The sequence below is a fragment of the Hydra vulgaris genome, chromosome 12 (genome assembly GCF_038396675.1).
Source record: "Hydra vulgaris chromosome 12, alternate assembly HydraT2T_AEP".
NCBI classification, from domain to species: Eukaryota; Metazoa; Cnidaria; class Hydrozoa; order Anthoathecata; family Hydridae; genus Hydra; species Hydra vulgaris.
In genome coordinates this window covers 61,604,461-61,629,444 of record NC_088931.1, presented here as the reverse complement: position 1 = coordinate 61,629,444, position 24,984 = coordinate 61,604,461, and the positions used below count along the sequence as shown (strand labels likewise).

Genomic DNA, 24,984 nt, shown 5'->3' with positions numbered 1-24,984 from the left:
GCATTAATTTTTTTTTAATAAACTTTTTCCGAAACATTTAAATGACAATTATAATAGTTCATATAATTAATATGATCTTGTTTTAGTTTTTTATCACATATAATCTTTTTTACAATTTTGGTTTACTTTACAATATAGCTTACATATATTTTGCAACCATAGTCTTTTGACTTAATGTTAACCCAGACATAAACTACTGGTTTAGGTTGACACAAAAAAGCACTGACATACTGATATAATAAATAAGTGGAAGATTCATAAACTAACATGTTAAGGTGTGGGTGAGTATAATAATGTTTTTTCCCTATTCATTTATTTTTTATTTAAAAAAATTTAAGTACTTATTGTATTGACCTATATGATATATATGCTTATTTGTTATTGAAATGTGTAGCTAGTACTTTTAACTATAAAAGTAAATGTTATACTAACAAATATACTTGATCACCAACATTGAACAGTAATTGTTTTTTTTTTTGTTTTCTTTATCTGTAACTTTTAACAACTTATTTCTTCTCGCTCCTGGAGCATTGCAATTATGTGTTTTTTATTTGCACACATGCAGTCAAGTTTTTTTTTTTTTTTTAGTTATTATTATTTATCATGCATTTAGTTTTTCATTATGATTTTGATTTCAAATCTTCTTAATTTAACTCTTCTTAAAATTCAATATTTTATGACATTGCTGTAAATTATTTTATAGGAATATTTGTAGTATTACAGCAGTTGTAGACGGATCAAAAAGTTTACATAATTTTTAATTTATCACTGATAAAGTACCAAAAAAATAGGTAAAAATGAGATACACATATAGGCTGATGTGATGAAGGCATTATTTTCTATAAAATACAAAAATCTTTTCTTTTTCTTTTGCTTCATATTAAAAATAAAACATTGTGCTAACCTATGAAACCCCAGTAAAAGATAATGATATAGAATATGAAGAACAATGGATAAAGTTTTTTTTGCCATAATAAAAGTTCTTTATTTCCAGATAATACCTAAACCCTCAGTTGATACATGTACTAAAGCCCTCATATCTCCCTTTTTCATTATCATGTCATTAATGATATTTAAATAAAGATATTTGTATATGTGTGTGTGTATATATATACATTTATATACATATATATATATATATATATATATATATATATATATATATATATATATATATATATATATATATATATATATATATATATATATATATATAATATACATTAAGTATATTTGTGGACGACATTATACTAAAATGTCTATTTGCGAGGACTTCAATAAATAAATTGATTGCATAAACATAATACATATAGGTTTTGATATTGCACAGTTTTTGAAATTAACATGTTTTTGAATATTCTGTGAGTTGAACAATTGCTTTACACATTTAATTGAATAAACAAAAATATTTTTTCGTTTGAATAGTTTTGTTTTCTATAATTGACTGTTATCACCGTTTTTTTTATTCAAAGATTTTTTTACTTTTATTTGTGCAAAAACTTCTAAAAAAAAAAAAATTTGTTTCATAATCAAAATAATAACAGAAAACATTTACTTAATATATTAGTATATACATGTTACATATACATACATATTACATATACATGTATATATTTTTTTTTTAGTTTTTTATGATATTATATAAAATCTAAAATTTCCTTTTTTGACAATCAAGTTTGTTTATAACCTTCACGTCAACAGCAACGCCAACTAATGCTAAAATTTATCAGTAATAACTTTATTGTTTACTCAGTATATCATTTAGTATATAATTTACAGCATCTTTTTAACACAAATTTTTGATTTTATATATTAATTGAATGGATTTTTTTGTTATGAAATGGATTCTTTTTTAGGCTTAATCACTAATTTAGTTGATCTTCTTGTTATTGTTATTGTTTAACATTGTATTTTGAAATTTTCCTAAGTAATGCATTAGAAGACTAATGCTAGACACTCAGCTTACAGTCAAGAAATTCTGGTTCACCCAACTCCTCTGAAAGTACCACGCTCAATCTGTTTTTCTGCGCAGTGGCCGTGTTTAACAAGGTTTGTGTTCCAAATTTTTAGACTTGATAGAGAGTTTAAAATAAAAATGAAGCAATAAATGAACTGCCTTCTCTACTGTAGTTGCCCTTTCTGGGGCATTAAGAAAGTTAAAAAAAAAAAAAGAATTGAAAGATACTGGTGGAAAATTTATATAAGCACATTTTAAAAATATATACAAAGATATGTTTTATAATATAGTTTATGATTTATACATGAACAAAGGTATAGTTTATGAAATATTCAATGCTTGTACATTATAAATCATTATATTGCATACAACTAATGTTAAACTTAATATGTATATATATATATATTTCAGAATTTAAAATTCTCACTCCAAAGAAGTTTTAAAATGAGTAAATGTATATGAAGATCTACTTGAATGATTTTATAAAACTTTGTGAAATGAAGAATTCAAATATATTAATCATTTAATTATGTAGTAAATAATTATTTGTATATAGCACTAAATTGCATTATAACAACATAAGAGACTGTTGTGAAATAGTTTGCATTATACATTTTTTGCATTATACAACTTTGTGTTTACTAGACACAAAGTTATAAAAAAAAAAGTTATAAAAAAAAAATTACAATCAAATAATGGAGAAATCCACAAATATCCTTTAATGAGAGTGTATGCAAATATACTGAGAAACCAAAAACTTAAAAAAGAAACTTCAAGATAAACCTCAAATAGAAGTACTTGTTACACAGGTACTTTCAGATGTATTTTTTGAAGAAGTACTTGATTTGGTTGAACTGAATGACAAAACTTGTAGATTTGATATAAAGGAAGCCTTTAAAATAGTTCTGGTTAAAGCCAATGTACTTAAAAACAAGTTTGTTAGTGTTGCAACAGATTGTGCATCAGCAACAGTGGGTAAACATTTTGGTCTTATTGCCTTATTAAAAAGTGAAGTTCGTTGCATGATTCATTGAGAACATTTATCAGAAAAAAATTATTTCCTTGCTTATTATTATTTTCAGTGATTATTATTATCAGTGATGAAGAATGTAAATTATATTCAAACAGATCCAAAAAGTCACAGATAGTTTAAAATTTATATTAATGAATTGGGTATTATTGATGAACCAAGTGGTATTTTACTATGCTGTAAGGTGTCTTTTAACTTAAAAGCCACCTTTTTTTTTTTTTTTAAACATTTTTACTTCCAACTTGGCTGCAAGCAACCACTATTAGAGTTGAAAGTGAATGGAAGAGAAAAGATGAAGTTTTTAGAGCAAGATAACAATCAACAGACAACTTAAAGATTGCAAATTATATGAATTAGGAAAACAAGATAAAGGGAGCAAATTCCAAAGAAATAATATTTGAAGAAAAAAACTGGGCGCATAAGAATTTTTTGAAGTACTTAAAAACAGTCACAGTAAAAGGATGAGACTTAATTGAATAACTAGTAACACAGAAATGAATTTTAGTAGATAGCACAAGAGGCTCTAGCTCTTTAGAGCAGTGCCAGTATTTATAGAAAAGAAAAAGAGAAGCAACATTACAAGGATTTTATAATGGTTGAAGGGTGGCTGCAAGCAGTTCTAACTACATTTTTAATGCTTTTTTGCACCTTGTCTAAAAGAGAAAGGGCATCATTGAAAGATCCGCCCTAGATATGGCAATAGTATTCCATACAACTAATTTTTTAATTGTGTTTATCTATACTATTAATTTTATTAATTGTATTAATTACCTTAATTTAAGTAGTGAAAAATCCCTGAAGATACGTTTCAATTTAAAATAAAGCTATAAGTTCTTTAAGAAGATCAAAATCTTATAATGGTGCAAAGTGCTCTAATTTTATTTTATAAGAGATTTCCTGTAAGTCAAGTGTCCTCAATTAAAAAAGATAAGTATAAAATTCAATTTTTAGTTTAGCGTACAGATGTGAAGGTTCACTTTCTGGATTTATGCAATAAGAATTAGCAAAGAAAAAAAGGTGTGAAGGTGTTTTGCACGTGCAAATATGTTTGCACAAAGATCTTTTCAAATCAATTAATGATCAAAGAAAATTTATCATGCAAATCTTTTGTAAATAATGAAAAAAAAATTTTTAGATTGTAAAATTACTAATATTTTAAGCATTTTTATTTTTACTGTGATATTTGTTTTGAAGTTTTTTGTTTTCCTATTTATATTATTTAATTCATTTGTTAATTTTATTTATTATTTCGTAGTTACTAGAAAGTTCTGAAGTTCAATTCAAATACATTAAAATAAAAATGTGTATAGTAAATTTTTTTCATAAAACTTTTATATAAACTTTTTCCTATTGATGATGATAAGAAAATTTATTGTTGTAATTTTGTTAATTATATACTATATACATCTTTACATATAATTTCTTTAAAAAAAAGTTTTTTTTGTTTCTGTAGAAATCCTAATTTTTAAGGTTCTAAATAACGTTTTAAAATAATACAAAAAATATTTTGCCAGCACATGTAAATTTCAAAATAAATATTTTGAAACATATCTATAGCAAAAAAAAAATTATTTAATAGTTAGTTTTTGCAGCTTTTTGGTCCAAGTGAATATTTAAATGCTCTTGAGTCAAAAAGTTTGGCCATCACTGTTATATAGTATATTATATATTCAATAATAATTAAAAAAAAAAAACATGTTTAATGAACATAAAAAAAGTTTTAAAAGTATGAATGTTTAGAATGAAGCGGCAGTATAACAGTAAATCAGTAAGCTAATTGAGATATAATTTACCTTCTTATGACAAGAGTCACAAGGAGAAGGTAAATTATATCCCATTAAGTTTAATTATATGTATGCATATGCGTTGAGATAATAAAAAAAGTTTTATGTTGATTGAACCAGTAGACCACAAGACATTTTAAAAGATTACTTTGTTTTCATGGTATTAAAAATTATGTTTCTTATTAAATGTAAAATTAATGTATTTTTTTTCTTTTAGAGTGGATGTAATTTTCAACAAGAACATGAGCATCATCATGGTGTTTACTTTGCAGTGCTGCATGTGTTTTTTGTGAAAAGATAATGAACAAAGATATAGATAACGCTACAGACATGACTAATTTCATTAACAATCTGAGGAATTAATAGCTGGTGTTGGGTATGATGTGATATTAGGCAAATATGTTTTTGCAAAGACTAAGCAACTGTAAACATTTTGCTGATCTAATGTCTGCTGAAAAATGGACTGGTTAATTTGCTTCTGCATTCAATTTGAGCAATCAAAACATCTTGACTCGTTAATTATTCATATAAATATTAAGTGCATTTTATATATTTTGAATGTTTTTTCTTTTTTTTTTTTGTGATGTGATTGTATTTGTTAATAATCAAAAAAAAAAAATTTGTGATGAACTTTGTCAAAAAATAATAACTTTTTTCTTAAAGTTTGAATTAAAGATTTAAACTTATATTTTGCGATAAATATTTAAAAGTTTTTTTTTAATATGCTATCATTTTGGCGTTGCTATGAATATTTGTCAAAGTATTGCGTTTCTATATTTCAGAAAAAGTTTAAAAGTTTATATTTTATATAATAAAGAGTGGAGAATGTATTAGTGTTGTGCAAGCATAAGTAAAATATAGTTTGTTTATAATTGTTTATAAATTAACTAAAAGTACTAGTTTCAAATATTATTTTGATGTTATGTTTTCATTGATCATTTATGATTCTTGTTGTTACAGGATGACAGTTCGCATTTGTGATGCAGATGATATGTATAAAAGCATTAAGCAATGCCAAGATATTGTGACTAAAATATTTGGATGTCATGTAAAATTTATCTTACTAAAGAATACAACAGGCGACTTTACTCGCATGGTAGTTTCTTCACATGATTTATTCAACTTTCTTCAACCTAAATGCGATGTGTTAAAGTTGATGATTTGTTTTTTGAAAAATCATGTTGCTGTTACTATGGATGGCGGTTTGTTTACATTTCTCATGTCTTCAAATTTAGTTTTAAAATCACATTCTCTGCCTTATTTTGAGCTTTCAAATGATAAAAAGTATCTCCTGTCTGAAATTAGGCAGTTTTTAAACACCATCAACATCTTCATTGACATCAGTAAATTTAGTGATGTTCAATCAATCATTAAAACCATCTTAATGCCTAAGATTACACTCAGTTGGATGGAGTTAGATTGTATATGTATTCTTTACACAACATCATTTGCTAGCACCATGAAAAAAGAAGACATAAAAGTTGTCCGTGTAATATCCAAGATAAAAGATAGTTGTATTTACGATGGTTTTTTGTTGCCTGTTGAAAGTTATTTTGATGATGCTTTGTTACCTACAAAGTTAACTTTGCGTGTTTGTTTGGTCAATGTATCACTTTCAATAGACAGTGAAGAGCTTTTAGGGGAGAAAAAGGAAAGCATTATTGTAAGTTCTAGAATGAAAACTAAAGAAGAGATTTTAAATTTTTTGTGCAAATTTTGTTACAATTTTTCGAAACAAGCTGATGTTTTGATTTGTCAAAAAGTTGTTCACCCAAAAGTAAAATATTTATTGAAGCAAAATAATGTTATTTGTGTTGATCGAATCGGAAGTATTGCACTTTCATCATTGCAATCTTTATTCAATTGCAAAGTTATGTCAACACTAACTCTTACAGATTTTGCACAATATATTTCAGTAATGAATGATTTTAAGTTTTTAAATTTGAACAATCGACACTTTATACAAATTACATCAACAAGTTCTACATCAAAAACACTGTTATTGTGTGCAGAAAGTGATGAAGAACTTGATACATTGGCTCAATGTTTTGAAGTATCTATGGTTTTGTTGCAAGGTTTGGCAGTTCACCCACAGGTAGTTTATGGCGGAGGATGTATTGAAACCATGATTGCAATGCATTTATTATACTTACGTACCAAAAAACTAAAAATTTCTTGTACTAATAATCTGCGGAAAGTTGTTGATGTTGTTGTAAAATCCTTTTTAAGTGTAGCTTTAGCTATTGACAACGAACAAGAAATTCTTGAACATTTTATTGATGATTCATTTCATCATCATTGGATTAATCCTAAATTTCGAACAAGATGTTGTTGCGGTTCAATCAATAGCAATATTGACCTAAATTTTATACCTTTTATTGAACTGATTAGTTCCGGAAATATTCATGAAAAGATTATCGAAGCTAAAACAATAAACTTGGTTTCTTATGCTGACATTGTAATCCATCCATCAGAAGTTTTCTTACGCAATCTTGAAGCTTCTGTTACACTATCGGATATTGTGTCGCACATATCTTTCCAAATTTTGCAAATCTAATAAATTAGTTTTTTATTCAGTGAATTGTTTAAACTTTTGTAATATTATCATTAGTTTTATATTTTTGTAAAAGAGTTATTTATTGTTTAAACTGTTTGTTTTTTTGTGTGTGTTTTTAGAGTACTTGTCTAGTAAAAATGCTTTTTTTAAACAAGTTACTAATAGTGGTTTTTTTTTATAGTATAATTTAGAATTGTTTTTTTTTTTTAAATTTATAATATATAAATTATTGTAGTTTTTTATAATAATCGTTATTAAAAAACAAAAAATTGTTTTTATAAACGATGACATTCTACAATAATGAAAGACTCTTTAACAAAATTTTAATATAATAATAATAGTTAAAGTTAATATATTTGTAAAGATATACAAAGTTTCGTTGAAAAAAAAAAAAGACAAATGTTTTAGAAAGCTGTTACAATTAAATAAGTTTGATCTTAAATGCTTTTATATTATCAAAATGCTTTTTAATGGAGTAACAAAAAACTTATAATGAATTTTTATAAGTATTAATAAACCTTTTTTTTTTCACTTATATAATTATGTATTTTTTTTTTTTTTACTTATATAGTTATGTATTTTTTATGATAAATGTTTTTCTTTTGAAACATATTTAAAAAAAAAGTACAAATGTTAAAACAAAGAATGAAATGGTTTTTTAATGTGTAAGTTAAATAGACAAAGCATTTTAGTTTGATGAGTTTTGTTTTAGTTGGGTTATAATATTTATATATATACTTTGTTTGTGTGTGTTTTTGCTTTAGTTAAGAATTTTATTTCTTTTCTCTTTTGTTAAGATTTTCTTTTCCTTTTTAAAGTTTTTTTTTAGATAAGTTAAATTAAATTTTTGTAGTGCATTTTTAAATTTTGAAAATTTGTCAAAAGCCGTGGTCAAATCGTCAAAGCAAAATGTAATTTGCCTGGTCATATAAAGATGTGCGATCGTATGTCTTCCTGTGAAAGACTGGTATAATAATAATATGTGATGTAACTTAAAGCAGTTTCATATGCTATTTGAAATTTTTCCTATCTATTTTTGAAAATTTAGTGTGATTTTATATTTATTTTTACAAAATGTAGAAATAATTAAAGGTGTTTTCGATTATGTTGGAATTAATTGAAAAATTAAAAGAAAAAAAAAAGAATATTAAATCTGATTCATCATTATTGTCATCATCTTTATTATAAAAGCGATTTTTTTCCAACCATTTTAAATTTTGAAACACTTTCTTTAAGTGAAATAATTATTAATACAACAATGAGATGGGAAATGCTGGACTTATTTGTTTTCCGAAAACATCAAATGTTGATGAACTTGGAACAAAATTAAATGGGTAAAAACAAACGTTTTAATTTGCTTTAATTAAGTGTATTTTTAGTCATTATTTTAATTTGGTCACTTTTTACTTAAATTCATTTGAACAAAGAATATTGATAAATATTGTAATGTAAAAATAGATCTATAATAAGAACTTCTTCTATCATGACAGACAAACAATATTTTTGTGAAGATAAAGGCATTTTGGGTAATAGTTAATATTAATTTTTTGTAATTTAAAACTTACTAAATTACTAAAAAAATAATAAACTAAGTTTGAATGTTTTCAAAATCAATCCAACCGATTTATTTTTTATGAATCTGATGGAAATGTTTTTATTTTATTATTTTGAAAAATAAGGAAATTAAAAAAAATCTAAAAAAAAGATAATATTTTAAGTTAATCAAAAATTGATAAAATAATAATCAATTATGTACATGTCTATTTCCTCAATCCAATATTATGTAACATAGATTTATTCTTTTTATAAGTTTTCTTTCATAAATCAGTTTTCTCTTTCTAGTTTTAATTCACTTCCATCACTTCTATTTTTCATCCAATAAGAAAGAACTTTTTATTTTTATTATTTTTATTATTGATTATGATGGTGATTGACTTTAGTTCAAAAAGTATAAAAGTCAAGTATAGCTTCTTGTAAAATTTATTTTAAGAAATAAATATTATATAAAATATTTAGTTATTTTACATATGCTTGTAGTAGCGAAATCTATTGAAAAACTCCCATTAAAACATGTTTCCCATCAAAAATAAATTAAGCTTTTTGTGAATGTTGATCAAATTTCTGCTAACTTACTCTCTATATAAGATTGATTTCACATAATATTTTAACTTTAAAATGTTTTTATAGTTTTATATGGTATAAAGTAAATAAGTTTTTAACATTTTTATTTATGTAAATGTTTTTTTTTTTTTTTTTTACTTTATAGAGCTAACACTCAAAAACAATGTTTGTCACAGGAAAACATTTATGTTGCCTTGTTTAACTTCACTAGCAATTATGAAGCAGAACTGTCTTTTTCATGCGGAGAACAGCTAGAATTATTAAGTATTTCAGATGGTTCATGGTGGAAAGTACGCTCTCTCCTTACTAATAAAATAGGATACATTCCAAATAATTATGTGGAGAAATATGACTACTTAAAGAAATATGAGTAAGGATTATTATTTTTAAAATCAGATATTGTTAATTTTATTTTATTATATAATTTTATTTTTATTGTTAATTTATATTTTGTTGCTAACATAACAAAAATTGATATACACACAGATATAACAGTTATATAACAAATATGAAAAGCAAAAAAGATCACATTTGTGAGCAATTACTTAAAACTTTAATAAAAGAATGGGAATGATTGGTCAAAAGTAATTGTCTTAAAAGAAATTGACAAACTAAATTCTGATTTACTTTTAAAACTTTTTTTTTCAACTACTTTTCGTGAACCCATATTTTTACAAAAGCATTCCTAAATCAATAATTCATAACGGGACATAATAACTAAATATTTAACAGAGCCTGTGAAAAAGTTAGTTACGCAAGCATATAATAACAGTAGGACAGTGCGAAAAGTTTCAATAGAAATGAATATTTCACAGTCAACAGTTGGCTATACTTTTAGAGTTTTTTGATAACAATTATCTACAAGCAGTGCCGTAGTTAGGAAGGCTAAAATCAATAACTTTTTGCCAAGTTAATGTTATATTTTAAACAAACTAATTAAAATTGGACAGCACAACAATTGTCAAAAATACTATGGAGTGATGAGTCAAACTTTAATATGTTTAGCTACCACATGCAAAGAACAAATATTGGATTGTTGGACTTTCCAAAATGAAAATGATCCGCAACACACATCCAAGCTAGTCACAGAATTTTTCTCAAATGAAAGTTCGAGTCTTGGAATGGCCAGCACAATATCCAGACCTGAACCCCAAAAAAGCATCTTTGGTACCACATTGAGAGAATAATTTCCAATTGCAAGCCAACTAATTAACCGAGTTTATTTGCATTGATTAAAGGCACTTGTTAGGAAATACTAATTGATATTTTAATTAAATTGGGTGATTCATTGCCACATAGATGTAATGCTGTCTTGCGGCAAAAGGTTTTCCAACCAAGTACTAGCGTTATGTACAGATTATAAACTATATGTAACAGAATGTATCATATAGTTTGTAATCATTTAGTTTATAAATAATAATATAGTTTATAATCATATAGTTTATAAATAATAAATGGCGCATATCAAGGCATCAGACCTTGATATGCTGACAAATTTTATATATATACAGGTCTTGTGATGAAGCCGGAGCAATCGCCCCGCGCACATGAGACACGCCTGTAAATGGTCTTCCAGGAGCGACAGATAGTGCTCACTAGTTTTGTTACGAGAGTAAAAAATCGCGCTCGTCTGAAGAACTTGCAAGGGAGAAAATATAAGTTGATTTTAAAGAAAATATTTTTAGTAAAATTTTTTTGCTGAAGTCAAAATTTGTTTAAACAGTAGAGTTTGCATATTGTTAAATAAAGAAGTTATATTTGTAATAAAGAATGTCACCCATAATTTAATTTTAATTTATGCAACTTCAAATTAAAAATGATTTATTTCTTCTATTTGAAAGCTATATTCAGCATGTTTTTTTTTTAAAATTCCAGTTGATCTTTATCATATTAACTGCTTAATCGTACCCTGGTTAAATCGAACCATTTGCCAACTCATACACTTTGCTTAACTAGAACTTTTACTTTGAATTGCATTAAAGTTCATGAAATATAAAATATCAAAACTTGCAACATTTCAATGAATATTCCAAACTTAAATGTTAAAAAATTAAATATCTAGCGCAATATTTATAAATATCTAGTGTAATATTTATAAATACCTCAAACAAAAACTTCATTTTTAGCTTTGATTTTGTACAGGCTCAATCATAATCTATTAATAAATGATGTTTTTGAATAAAATTTAAAATATTTTTTGTCAAATATAAGTTAATAAACTAAATATTTTCACTGATATCTTTTAAGATATCTATTATATTCTGAATCAGTTAAGCTTATATTCAAGTCTATTAAAAAAGTTAAAGCTAAACGAAACTAAAAATTAAAAAAAGTTTTATGAGTTGAATTATTTATTTTTTCATAAATATAAACTAGTTATGTATTCATTGACAGATTTCAAATTTTATGTTTAAAAAAATTCAGTGTTAAGTGTTTTTATGACCATGTAAAGAATACCCCTCCCCTCAATTTGTGGGGGCCACAAACTTTACATGGTCATAAAAACTGAACACTGAATAATTTAAACATAAAATTTGAAATCTGTTGCTGAATACCTAACTAGTTTATGTTTATGAAAAAATAAATAATTCAACTCATTGCCCTCACGTTTAGGGTTGGGGAGGCTAAGATTTTAGGGTTTCTTGTTCCCATTCTCCTATCACAGTAATTTTTTTTGTGAAGAATCTTTTTGTCATACATATGAACATAAAAAAATTTGAAATATTCTTTTTGTTTAAAAGTTGGTTATTTCAACCATTTAAAACCTTCCTACGCCACTGACGTCAGTATATAAGTTATTTATATATTATATTTGTATAAGTATATATATACTTACACTAATGTATAATATATTAGTATAAGTCTATTATATATTTATTAAGTATATAATCAAGTATAAGTTATTTATATATTATATTTGTATAAGTATATATATACTTACACTAATGTATAATATATTAGTATAAGTCTATTATATATTTATTAAGTATATAATCAAGTATATAAAATATTATTCACTTGATAATAATTAAATCCCCCATTCAGTTTAAATTAGAATGCAGTTTTCCGTTTAGTACAAACAATGGAAAGTTATGAAGTCATTACTGCTAACAGATAGAATGGAATGTTTACTATTTTCAAAACGTTTTGTCCCAATGAGAATAGAAAATTAAAACTAAAATAATAGAATGTCCAAAATCAAGCATGTTAATTCAACTTCAATAGAAAACAATGTTGTCATATTGTTATGTCATGTTATGTTGTCAACTTTTAGTAAATGGCGAGATTTTATTGTTTTTATTCAATATTAAAGCTGCAGTAACATATTTTTTCCGGTAGATAGACAAAATTATTAACTAAAAAACCTAAGCTTTTTTGTCTAATTTCCCGAACTTCACATGAAAAAAATTCAAACAAATAATTGTCCACCCTTGCTCTTGTACGCACTGATCCGCTTTTGAATGACCTTGTCCCTATACTTGCGTACGTAATTTATGGATGGTCCCATGGCAACCAATTTCCAACTCTGAATATTGCTCTCGAAGACTTGATGCCGAGGGCACATAATCATCATTGATAATATGTTTCAGTGTTATGAGCGCAAAATATTGCACTGGGCGATTTTATTCATCACATGCACTGCATATAGTTCTATTGTAAAAAAGTTGAATCTCTCTATGCAGTTTTTGACTTGTTGTGATTGAAGCATAAACTCATGGTTAGGTCATATGACGTTGATTTGGAAAAGTGATAATGTTGTGGTAAATAGAAATCTACTTGTTCAAGGTTTTGATTAATTTTGAATTGTTCTATGAAATCCCCTCTTTTCCTTCTCCCTTCTAGTGTTGTCAGTCTCTGCTTCCTATCTTTTTTCATAAGTATGGTGTCTCAGGGAGTTTATAAATTTTGTTGCACGATGTTGAATTTGTTGATATCAACACTAAGGTGTAGTGACCTTAGGATTGTGAACTTTAGATGAGGTCGAATGTATAAAGTGTATAGTATTCGCTAGAGGAATACACCACGTCCTCTGAAAATTTTTTTTAGCACACCTAATTTCCAGTTTGCTTTTGCTGCTGCTGCATCTACTTGATCTTAATTTAAAATCATAAAACACAAAAATACCAAGGTCACACTGGACTGTGGTACATTTTAATGGACGAAGTCCATCTTGACCTAACATTGTGTAAGTATGTGTTGATTTAATTTTAAATAAATAATTGTCAATATCGTTTTGCAAGAATAGCGCATCAGCTGGTGTTTTTATAATTGTCATTATTTTGCTGACGTCTGTATAAAGTTTTATATAGTTGGAAATGTTGTCTGGTAGGTCGTTGATATATATCACAAAAAGTAAGGGGCCTAAAATGGTCCTTGAGGAACTCCACTTGTTACTTTTTTTCATTCAGATTTTTCATGTCCAATTGTAACTCTCTGTAGACGCCCGGATAACCATAATTTGACTCATTCTATGAGCATTCCTTGTATGCCGTAAGCTTTCAATTTATGTATAAGTCTTTTGTGTGATACCTTGTCAAAAGCATTAGCTAAATTGGTATAGACAACATTGACGGGTTGGTTATGATTAGCGGCTTCAGTACAAATGTTGCAACATTCCAACAGATTCGTTGTGCATCTGTTTCTTTTCACAAAACCATGCTGAACTTTAGGAATTAAACCATTGGTTAGCAAGTGATCAGAGATTGATTTGTGTATTATTCCCTCAATTTTACACAGTATTGATGTCTTTGAGACTGGTCTATAATTACTACACATCAAAAATTATACAAAACAGGGTATACCTGATAGACAAGAGAGCTAGATTAAGCGAATCAAGACCGGCATTGATCGTCTTTATCACGATTTTCAAGGGAAATCAGTCATCCTTGATGACAAGTCTTACTTCACGCTGTCATACTCAATGATAAACAGAAACAGCACCTAATACTCTAGCGACAGAGACAAGACTCCACAGAGCATTAAATTTTGCAAAAAGCGCAAATTTGAATCCAGCTGTACTGAAGTGTCGCCCAATCGAAGACTTTTGGGCTATTTTGAAAGGCAAAGTGTATGAGGGTAGCTGGCAAGCAAAAAACGTGAAGCAACTACAAACTAGAATAAAGCTTTGTCTGAAAAAATTGACCTTAACCTTGTATTTTCACTTTTTGGTCAACTCGTCTTTAAGTTGGTCAAGTATGGAGAAGCAGACTGGTTGAAGACAAACTTAATTAAAATAAATAAAAACTAAAAATTCTATTTAATGGTATTTTTTTTAAATCTTTACCTTAAAAACTATGGTATATAAAACTAAGTAATGACCCTTGAAAGTATGTCTGGATTTTTAGTAACCATCTGTTATATATATATATATATATATATATATATATATATATATATATATATATATATATATGAATATATATATATATATATATATATATATATATATATATATATATATATATATATATATATATATATATATATATATATATATATATATACTAGGGTAGTCCTTAAAACAACTTTTTTTTAAATTATCTGCTCCTACCCTTTAAATGTGTTCTATATAATTAAAAATTTTCAAAAAAATATTTTTAGGGAGAGCTCAAGACCCTTAAACATCAGATGGGTCCCTATAATTATTAAAAAAATAGATCTTCAAAAGTATATCATGTTGGGTTTTTAAAAGATTAATTAAAAAATTATTATTTTAGATTTCGCTGCCTAGAAAATGACATTTTTTTAACTAAAAACTAAAAATATGCATTTTTACAAAAAAAAAAATTGTTATAACTTTTTTTCTCAATGTTTTTTAAATTGATATTTATAGCTGTTTTGTATTATAATAATAAAACAAAACCCATAATAGTAAAAGAGTGCTCAATATTAAAAAGATATTTCAAATAGAAAATTAAAAAGATATTTCAAATAGATACACACACACACACACACACACACACACACACACACACACACACACACACACACACACACACACATATATATATCAACTTGTTTCTCCGCGCAGCGGCTTTGTTCGTCGAGGTTCATGTTTCGGAGTTATAGAGTTGAGAGAAGGTTATAACCACTATTGAGTAGCCTCCTCATCTGTAGTGGCCTTCATGGCCTTGAGTAGGTGAATAACAAAAAAAAAAATATATATATATATTCATATATATATATATATATATATATATATATATATATATATATATATATATATATATATATATATATATATATATATATATATATATATATATATTAACAAAGAAAAAACAACTTTTTCTATGGTACTTTAAGTTTCATGCCTATACAGCAATCATGAGCCATTGAATACAAAATCATAAACAAAAAAAACACTAAAAATTGTAAAATCCTGTGTAGTGGGAAAGTAAACACCTTTTAACTAATCATGATGTTTTCAACAGAATTGTATTAAATGGCACCTCCAATTGTTTTATCACTCTAAAAGGTCACAAGGATAATTTTTTAAACAACCCTACAGTTCGGCTATTAAATCCTGCAAAAAATGAAGTAGGAAGAATTTCTAAAGTTCTATCAAAAAGTTGTAATCTTATAATAAAAAATTTTTTGCATCAATCAATGGCAAAACTCACAGAACGTTATAGATTGGTTTCAAAGTATTAAAAAAAAACATCTATACAAAGTCTTGATTTTCTATATAAATGATTTTTATCTTTCAAATAATAAAAGTTTACTGAACAACGCTATAGCCTTTGCTGAAAAATACTTACTTATAAAACAAGATGAAAAAAAGTTAATACATCATGCCAGGAAATCATTATTATTTAACAATGCAGAAGCCAGATTAAAAAAAGTGGAGGTTTATTTGATGTCATCATGGAAGCCTTTGATGGCGCAAAAGTTTGTGAGTTAGTTGGAATATTTATCTTATTTCAATTATCGCAGTCTTACAACAAAGATGAATTCGGATTGTATAGAGATGATGTTCTGGCAGTGTTTAAGAACCGGAGTGGCCAACAAATAGAAAAATTAAAAAGTACTTGAAAATGAAAATTTTTAAAAATTATTAATTAAAATAAAAATAAAAATTATTAATTAAAAATTATTTAAATATTATATCCATCAGCTGTAATTTTGAAGTTGTTAATTATCTGGAGTTAACATTGAATCTTAACAACAGTTCTTTCTGACCTTACTGCAAGCCTGGTAATTCCATCAGTTATATAAATGCTGACTCTAACCACCCTCCTAGCATACTAAAAAGTCTTCCTCAAATTATCAAACTAAGATTGTCAACCAATTCTTCTTACGAAAATATTTTCAAACAATCCATTCCTCCTTATCAAGATGCACTATTTAAATCAGGTTTTATCAGCAAATTCACTTACCATTCGAATAAAAAACCGATTTATTCAAAAATCGCAAGTGAAACATAATCTGGTACAATCCACCTTTCAGTACCAATGTTGCAACAAAAATAAGCAGTCATTTTTTGAGCATGGCAGACCTGCACTTTCCAGTTGGTCACAAACTTCACAAGATATTAAATCAAAATACTATTAAAATAAGCTACTCATATATGCCAAACATCAAGTCCATCATTAATTCATACAATCACAGGATATTATATAACCAAGATAGAGCTGAGGGAAAAACATGCAACTGTGTCAACAAATCCATCTCCCCAATAAACAATTAGTGCTTGACGAAGAACATTGTTTATCAAGCCACCATGTTGTCAAATAAACCTGACTACAAAGAAAAAGTATATTTTGGCTTATGTAAAACTCCATTTAAATCTCGGTATGCTAATCACCTAAAATCTTTCAAAATTAATAAATACAAAAATGATACTGAGTTGACTAAAGAAATTTGGGACATAAAAGACAAAATGTTTACACCCTCAATTAAGTGGAAAATTGTAAAATGTTGCAATCCTTACAACTCCTTGTCAAAAATGTGCAATATTTGCCTATACAAAAAATTCCTTATTTTAAAATATAAAGTTAAAAACTTGTTAAATAAACAAAATGAGTTGATTTCAAAATGCAGGCACAAGAATACATTTTTTTTTTTTTTTTTGACACCAGTGATTAGCTAATATTTTGTTTTTCTTTGGTTGCCATCAAGTATGTCTTTTAGTGACATAAAGATCCCACTACACAGTATTTTGTAATTTTTAGCTTTTTTTGTTTTGTTTTTGATTTTGTATTCAATGGCTAATGATTGCCATATAGGTATGAAAGAGGGTATTTAGAGGGTATATATATATTTTATATATATATATATATATATATATATATATATATATATATATATATATATATATATATATATTTACAGGCCTTGTTATGAGATTTCGCTGCGTAGCAAAAACGCGTAACGCATTTCTAAGTAACTCAACTCAGCAAATATATTTTGCATCGTTAGAAGTTATATTGCATCACTTGCGTCTTTTTAAGTACCGCATTGTAATTAAAGTTATTTTATTAACGCGTTAAAAATCATACAAACAGTTTGTTTTTTCAATAAAATCTAAGTTCTTATTTAAAAAATCTTTTTTATTATTTTTTTCAAATATGAACTAAATTTTATTTTGAAAAAAATATTCTTTTCATGAAACATAAAATAATGTTTGTTTATTTTCTTATGATTTTACAGTTGGTTTTTGGTTTTTTTATTAACTGTTAATACATTTTTTCTTATTTAATTTGTGAACTCTTTTATAAATCTTCTTGAATTGATCTTTTTGAAAACTTCCAAGCTTGCACTTCAAATTCAAGGTGTTGGCACGTGTACCTAGCAAGTATATAACTTTTTCCAGAGATTAATATCACGATTGACAAAAGCATGTTTCAGTTGACCAATTATTTTGCCAGTTGATGAGGCAGCTTTATATGTTGTGCTGAAGATTTAAAATTGTATAATACTAAAACATCAAAATTTTGTTAGCAGGTAGTTTTTTCAAGATTAAATCTCATATTAGTATTGTAATCAGTAAGAGTGTAGTTTGACACAGGATTGTTTTTACCAGCATGCATAACTTTACATTTATCTATATTTAGGCACATTAACCATGTATTAGTCTAGTTAATAACATTGTCTAAATCAGTTTGAAGTATACTTACACTGTTCTTGATATCTTTTAAATTTGTTTTTGCAAGTAATTTAGTGTCATTAGCATACATTTTAGGTAGGATGGAGAGATACGATAACCAATAATACTATACCGAGAACTGAGCCTTGCGGAACTCCACTCACAACATCAGCCCATTCTGAAATTGATTTACCAAGACCAATATGCTGTATTTGGTTAGATAGAAAGGAGTTTAGCCATTTGTGGATTTCGCCTTGAATTCCATTTTTGAATACTTTATCTAAAAGTCTTCTGTGAGGGACTTTGACAAAAGCTTTTTCAAAGTCAAGGAAGATTATGTCAACAGGATGTTTGCAACTGATTCAGTTGCATAATCAAGTGTTTCTAGGAGGTTGTAGAAAGGTAGAAGGTTTCTTACACAAGCTTTGATGTTAACAAAACTATGTTGATTTGGATGTATTAGGTTATTTACATATAGATGATTCATTATAGCACTTTATGATGTGTTCCATTATCTTGTATTTCACTAATGTTAGAGATCGGGCTGTAATTGGCTGTATCTGTTTTATTTCCCTTTTAAAGAATGGTGTAATGTTGGCACAAGACCATTCATTAGGAATAATTTCAGAATCAAGTGATAGTTGAAACAGAAATGCAAGTGGTAAGGACCAAACCAAAGCATACTCTTTTAATACATATGGACGAACTCCATCTACTCCAATTAATTTGCTGGTGTCTAAATTAAGTAAAATACTTACAACGGTAGCTGGTGTAATTATAAGATCCAAGAGAACAGCATTGGTGCAAAAGTTAAAACTTGGAAGTGGATTATTTTAATTTTCTTGTATAAATACTAAACTAAATTGCTTGTTAAGAATGTTTGCAATTTCGGTTTTATTAGTAATACTTTGTTTTGTAGCATTATCTAATATCTTTGAGATGTCATTTTTGACAGATTTTTTTCTTTTGAAGTATGCATACAGGCGTTTTGGATTCATTGTTGGTAGCAAGTGAATGTTCAAATGTTTGAAAACAAATCTTTGTTTTGTATTTCAAGAGCTCTCTTTATAATACTTTCTCTGTAAAGCAATAATGGTGCCAGAATTTGTTTTTATATTTAATTTGGCTGAGAAGGTTACTGTTCATTCACGGAGGTCTTTTTTCATTGATTCGATAGGATTTTTTACTTAAAAAGGAATCACATATTTTTTTAAATTGGTCTAACAATGTTAAGTAACATTGATTGATAGACTAATTGGAAAATAAATCTTTCCAATCAACAGTTTGGATAGATTCAGACCTATGGGTATATTTACCTCAATCATAGTTATATTTATGATTTTTGTATAATCTATCATTTGCTAGGTTATAGTTCCAAGAAATAACTGTGTTTCCTTGCTTTTTGCGCCAAGTTGAGCAGAGTTGGTTGTATCACTCATTCTCTCAGAAGTTTCGGATATTATATAATCTTAAGTGTTATTAAATGAAGTATTAGCGTTTTGAAAAGTTGGAAAAGTAATTGCTTGTGAAAGTGCTTCATAATTAAGCATATCAATAAATTTTTTACCTGGGCTAGTTTCACTATTATTTATCTATACACAATTGTCATTGCCAATTTTGTTTTTGACTATATTAATTTTAATGATTCTTAAAAAAGTTCATTAATAACACAATCATTATTTTAAGTAACCCTTGGAATTAGGGTTGACCTGAAAGTGTTTTTTTTTATTTTAGATTATTCACCTCCCCAAGGCCCGAAGGAGGCCACTACAGTCGAGGAGGCTACTCATTTTTTTGTGTTTTTTTTTTTTAGTTATTATTCGTGGTGCAACCCTCTCTCAATTCTTTAACTCTGAAACACGAACCTTGCCGAGCAAGGCCGCTGCGCGGAGAAACTAAGTTGAGCGCGGTACTTCCAGGGACGTGGTGGGAGTCGAACTCCCACCACGTTTGAAGCCGACAAAAAATTGCCGACCTTGTTTCTATGTTTCATGATATGTTCTTTGTATAAAATAATTTTTGCCGACCTGATGCCAAAAAACCTCTAAAAGATTAAGGTCGGCAAATTATTGCCGACCTCATTTTTCCTAATTCTGAAGGTTGTATGTGTGTGTGTGTATATATATATATATATATATATATATATATATATATATATTCACACATACATACATACATACATATGTGCATATATATATATACACACATATATGCATGCATTTATATATGTATATATAGATGCATACGTGCATACATATATCTAAATATATATACACAAATGTATATATATATATATATATATATATATACTCTATATATTTATATATATATATATATATATATATATATATATATATATATATATATATATATATATATATATATATATATATAGAGTATATATATATATATACTCTCCCCTAAATTAGTTCATGAGAGCAATTTACGGCTCTTGCAAAAGTATAATTTTTTTCTTAAAATTGTAACTAAAATGAAAAACACATTTAAAAAAATAATAACTACAACACTTTTTAAAAGTTATTGCAAATATAAAAAAATAAAATAAAAAAGAGCGCCAATTGAAATGCAAATGTTTTTGATTAGATTGGACTAACTAAAAAATATAAAGTTATTAGATTCTAAATTATATTGATAAAATAAAAAATTATTTAACTGATAAAATATAAAATTATTAAACTCTAAATTATGGCATAATAATTTTTATTTTATATAATATATTATATTTTTTAGATATTATTTTATATTATTTACTTTTATTGTGGTATTTTTAATTGTGGTAAGAATTGTTAAAATGCCTGCATTCTATTACAATAAGAAAATATAAAACCTTTTTTATAAGCAGTAAAACTTGTGCAGCTCTTTGTCAAATTTTCTATCAAATTATGTAATGTTGATTTAAAAAATGGATAGCTAGTGTGAAAGCATAAAGACAACGCTCTTCTAAAGAATTTTTCTCGGCGAAATAAATGACGCTTGTTATGTATATATTTTTGTAACATTTATGTTACAAACATGATTGTAACATGCATAAAACCAAATTTTTTATATATAAGCAATTTGTTAACTGCATAAACAGATAGCTCGTGCAAAAACCAAAAGCTCTTGTAAGAAGCTGTTTAGAGGAGTAGCTTGCATTGCTCGCAATGTTTGCTTTAGGGGAGCTTTTCTTCGCTCTTGTGCTCATTTACTCTCGCCGAGGCCTATATATATATATATATATATATATATATATATATATATATATATATATATATATATATATATATATATATATATATATATATATATATATATATATATATATATATATACTATAGCATATATGTATATATTATACTATAGTGTATATAATTATTGTATTATTGTTTGATTTTTCTTTTCTTTTTTTTAGTTGGTACACTGGTGTTATGGGCAGAAGTAGTGCCAACTTAGCTTTGCTTAGTAACGGATCAGCTGGTTCATTTCTAGTAAGGAAAAGTACAAGTAAACCTGGAGATTATACTTTGTCTTTGCATAATGAAACGTCTTTGAAGCATTATCATATTAAAAAAACTAAAAACTGCACATTTTACATACTTAAAGAAGAGTTCTCCAACCTTCCATCATTAGTAGAACATTATAAAAAAGTTTCTGGCGGACTACCTAGGACATTGAAAGATGCATGTTTACAAAAAAAACTTTGGGATATCCCGCATAATAAAATCACACTCACTAAAAAACATTTAGGTAAAGGCAATTTTGGAATTGTCCTAGAGGGAAGGTTATTTAGTTCTTTTAATGTGGCAGTTAAAGTTCTTAAAACAGATAATTGTAAAATGAAAGAAACAAAGTTTTTGATAGAAGCAAACAATATGAAAGAATTGTCACACAAGAATCTAATTCATTGTTATGGTGTATGTTATTTTGATAGTTATGTTTATATTGTATTAGAATTAGCTTTGCATGGGGCGTTACACAAGTTCCTCCAAACCTCTACAGGTCAAAATCTTACTTTACATGATTTAGTATACATTGCAACTCAAATATCTTCTGGAATGACATACTTAGGTCAAATACGCCTATTGCATAGAGACATTGCTGCAAGAAATATGTTAGTTGCATCTAAAATGGTTATTAAGATAGGAGATTTTGGTTTAAGCCAGTATTTACCTCTTGGAGTCAATGAATTTTATGAGGAGGGGAGTGAAACAAGATTTGCAATTAAATGGGCTGCCCCAGAGACTATTATAGAAAAAAAATTTTCATTAAAATCTGAAGTATGGAGTTTTGGAGTTGTACTGTTTGAAATATTTACAAAAGGACTTGCACCTTACCCAGGTATGAACAATCATGAAGCATTAGAATTTGTTAGTAACGGTGGTAGAATGGATAAATCGAATATTCCTGAAAAAATTTATATGACAATGTTATCATGTTGGGATGTTGTGCCAGCAAAGCGTCCATCCATGGAAAAATTAAAACAATTTTTAATAGAATATTTTAGATAAAATGTTTTAAAAAAATAAGTTTTAGTAGATATATTTTGTTTTGAAAAAAAATTGAAATTTTATAGAATAAGATTATATAACAATAGTATATAACAATGATAAATAATAGTTTTAGATTATACTTTTTAAATATATATGATAATAATATATAGAGTTTAGTTTATTCTTTTTAATTATTTAAAAAATGCAGTTTAGTGTGTATAAATTTTTATGTTTTACAAATATCAATTATTTTGTCCTTACTGTACATTGTGTACATTTTTTTTACTAACTTTTCTACTTTTTATTTCAAATTTTAATAACTTGATTTTATTTTTAAAAGAAATATAATTTTATGGTATATATTTTTTAGTTTAATTAATGGAGTATTATATATTTTAAATATATAGTACTTTAGTTTTATTTAATATTTTATACAAATGCATTTTTTAATGTAATACAAAATTTTAAATAAGTTTATAACCAATCTAATGTCAATTTGTCATAGAGATGACTTCAATAGGTTAATGTCAATTTGTAATAGAGATGACTTCAGTTGGTTAATGTACCAAAGCTGTTGTTATCTCTATTTCACAAATTATATGAATATGTGCATAAACTTTATTTTTTGAGTTATATTTTTAATATAAAAAATTGAATAATATTTATGAATTTTAAACTGTTTTTATTATCAACAAAGCTTTTTTTTATTGTTTTTTCTTATGTATTTTTGAACTCTTAAATTTTTATTTTGATAAATACAAGGAAAATATGGTGTCATTTGTTTTATTTTTTTATTGTACACAGTATGTTTGCAATTTTGAAATTAAATTTATTTTCAAACTAGTTTAGCATTTTAGTTTGTAAAACATTTTTTCTAAATTCAATTTTATTTTAAATATTTTCTTCATTAAACTAAAAGTTTTTTTTCCTAATTTCAATTCCACTTTTTGCTGATTTGAAAACTTCTTTAACATTTAAAAAAAGAAAAAAAACTTTATTTACATGAGTTTTTAAACAAATAATTAATGTAAAATTTATTAATATAAACCAAAACTTCATTATTGAAAGTTGAATGGGAATTTAGGGTGTGGATCCGATTTTAAAAGATTTCACTTCATCACTTCAACTTATTTGAAAAATATGCTATTTTTATAATTCCCTTTTTCTTTTTTGTTTATTTTAAATTTTCAGGTTTGTTTTTTGCATAATTACCTTGGTTACCTCCCTTAGTCTCTTTTTTAACAACTGTTTATAAACTTTGTTTATGCGTAATAAAATTTGAAAAAATAATATTGTCTATTAGCAACAGCTTCAACATTAACAGACTTTTATAAAAAACTGTTGACATTTAAATCAGTGTAAAAATTGTTCAGTTTTCTAATGATCATTTTATGACTTGTAATCTTCAAACATTAATTTTTAACTAATTAATTAACATATGTGTGCATATATCTCACATTGCACTTTTTTAGTTCTACAATAGTTTTAAAAATAACTTTTTATACATGAATTTTTCAAAAGGGTATAAAGAATTATAGGGTTGTGTGGAAAGAAGTGTCCCATTGAGGTCTGAAAAACTTTATTTTAATATATTTAATGGAAACTGAATATAAACTATATATTAAAAGATATAAATTGCTTCTTTGTGTTCTCTTCTAATTTGTTTCAATTGTAATTTTATGTGGCGAAGGCTTCACAGCTAATTTTTTATATGTTAAGCTGGGTGTTACAAATAAATATGGAATATGATTTAAGAACAAATAAAAAAAAATTATGGAATATGATTTAAGAGCAAATTAAATGGTTGATAAGTTAATAATGCTGCAATTTATATGAATCAAGAAATCATAATAAGAGGGAGAGACTTCTAAAGCGTTGATGTAAACATAAAAAAGCTGAACAGATAAAAGTATTTTTTGCACATAGGACCGATCACTGTGAATGAATGTCACTTTAC

At 26.2% G+C, this 24,984-nt stretch overlaps 2 protein-coding genes across 2 annotated transcripts; both read left to right on the top strand.

Annotated features, from left to right (window-relative positions):
• Positions 1-1,764: 1,764 nt before the first annotated feature.
• LOC136088897 (molecular chaperone MKKS-like) lies at positions 1,765-7,486 on the top strand. Its single transcript, XM_065813988.1, has 2 exons — positions 1,765-2,049; positions 4,989-7,486. Exon 2 carries the CDS (start codon positions 5,694-5,696, stop codon positions 7,326-7,328), a length of 1,635 nt encoding a protein of 544 aa, XP_065670060.1. The 5' UTR covers positions 1,765-2,049; positions 4,989-5,693; the 3' UTR covers positions 7,329-7,486.
• A 1,017-nt stretch (positions 7,487-8,503) lies between these two features.
• On the top strand, positions 8,504-23,804 carry LOC105844617 (tyrosine-protein kinase SRK2). The gene is made up of 3 exons (XM_065813987.1): positions 8,504-8,662; positions 9,595-9,819; positions 21,950-23,804. The coding sequence occupies exons 1-3, from the start codon at positions 8,592-8,594 to the stop codon at positions 23,043-23,045; spliced, it is 1,392 nt and encodes a 463-aa protein (XP_065670059.1). The 5' UTR covers positions 8,504-8,591; the 3' UTR covers positions 23,046-23,804.
• The last annotated feature ends 1,180 nt before the right edge of the window (positions 23,805-24,984 follow it).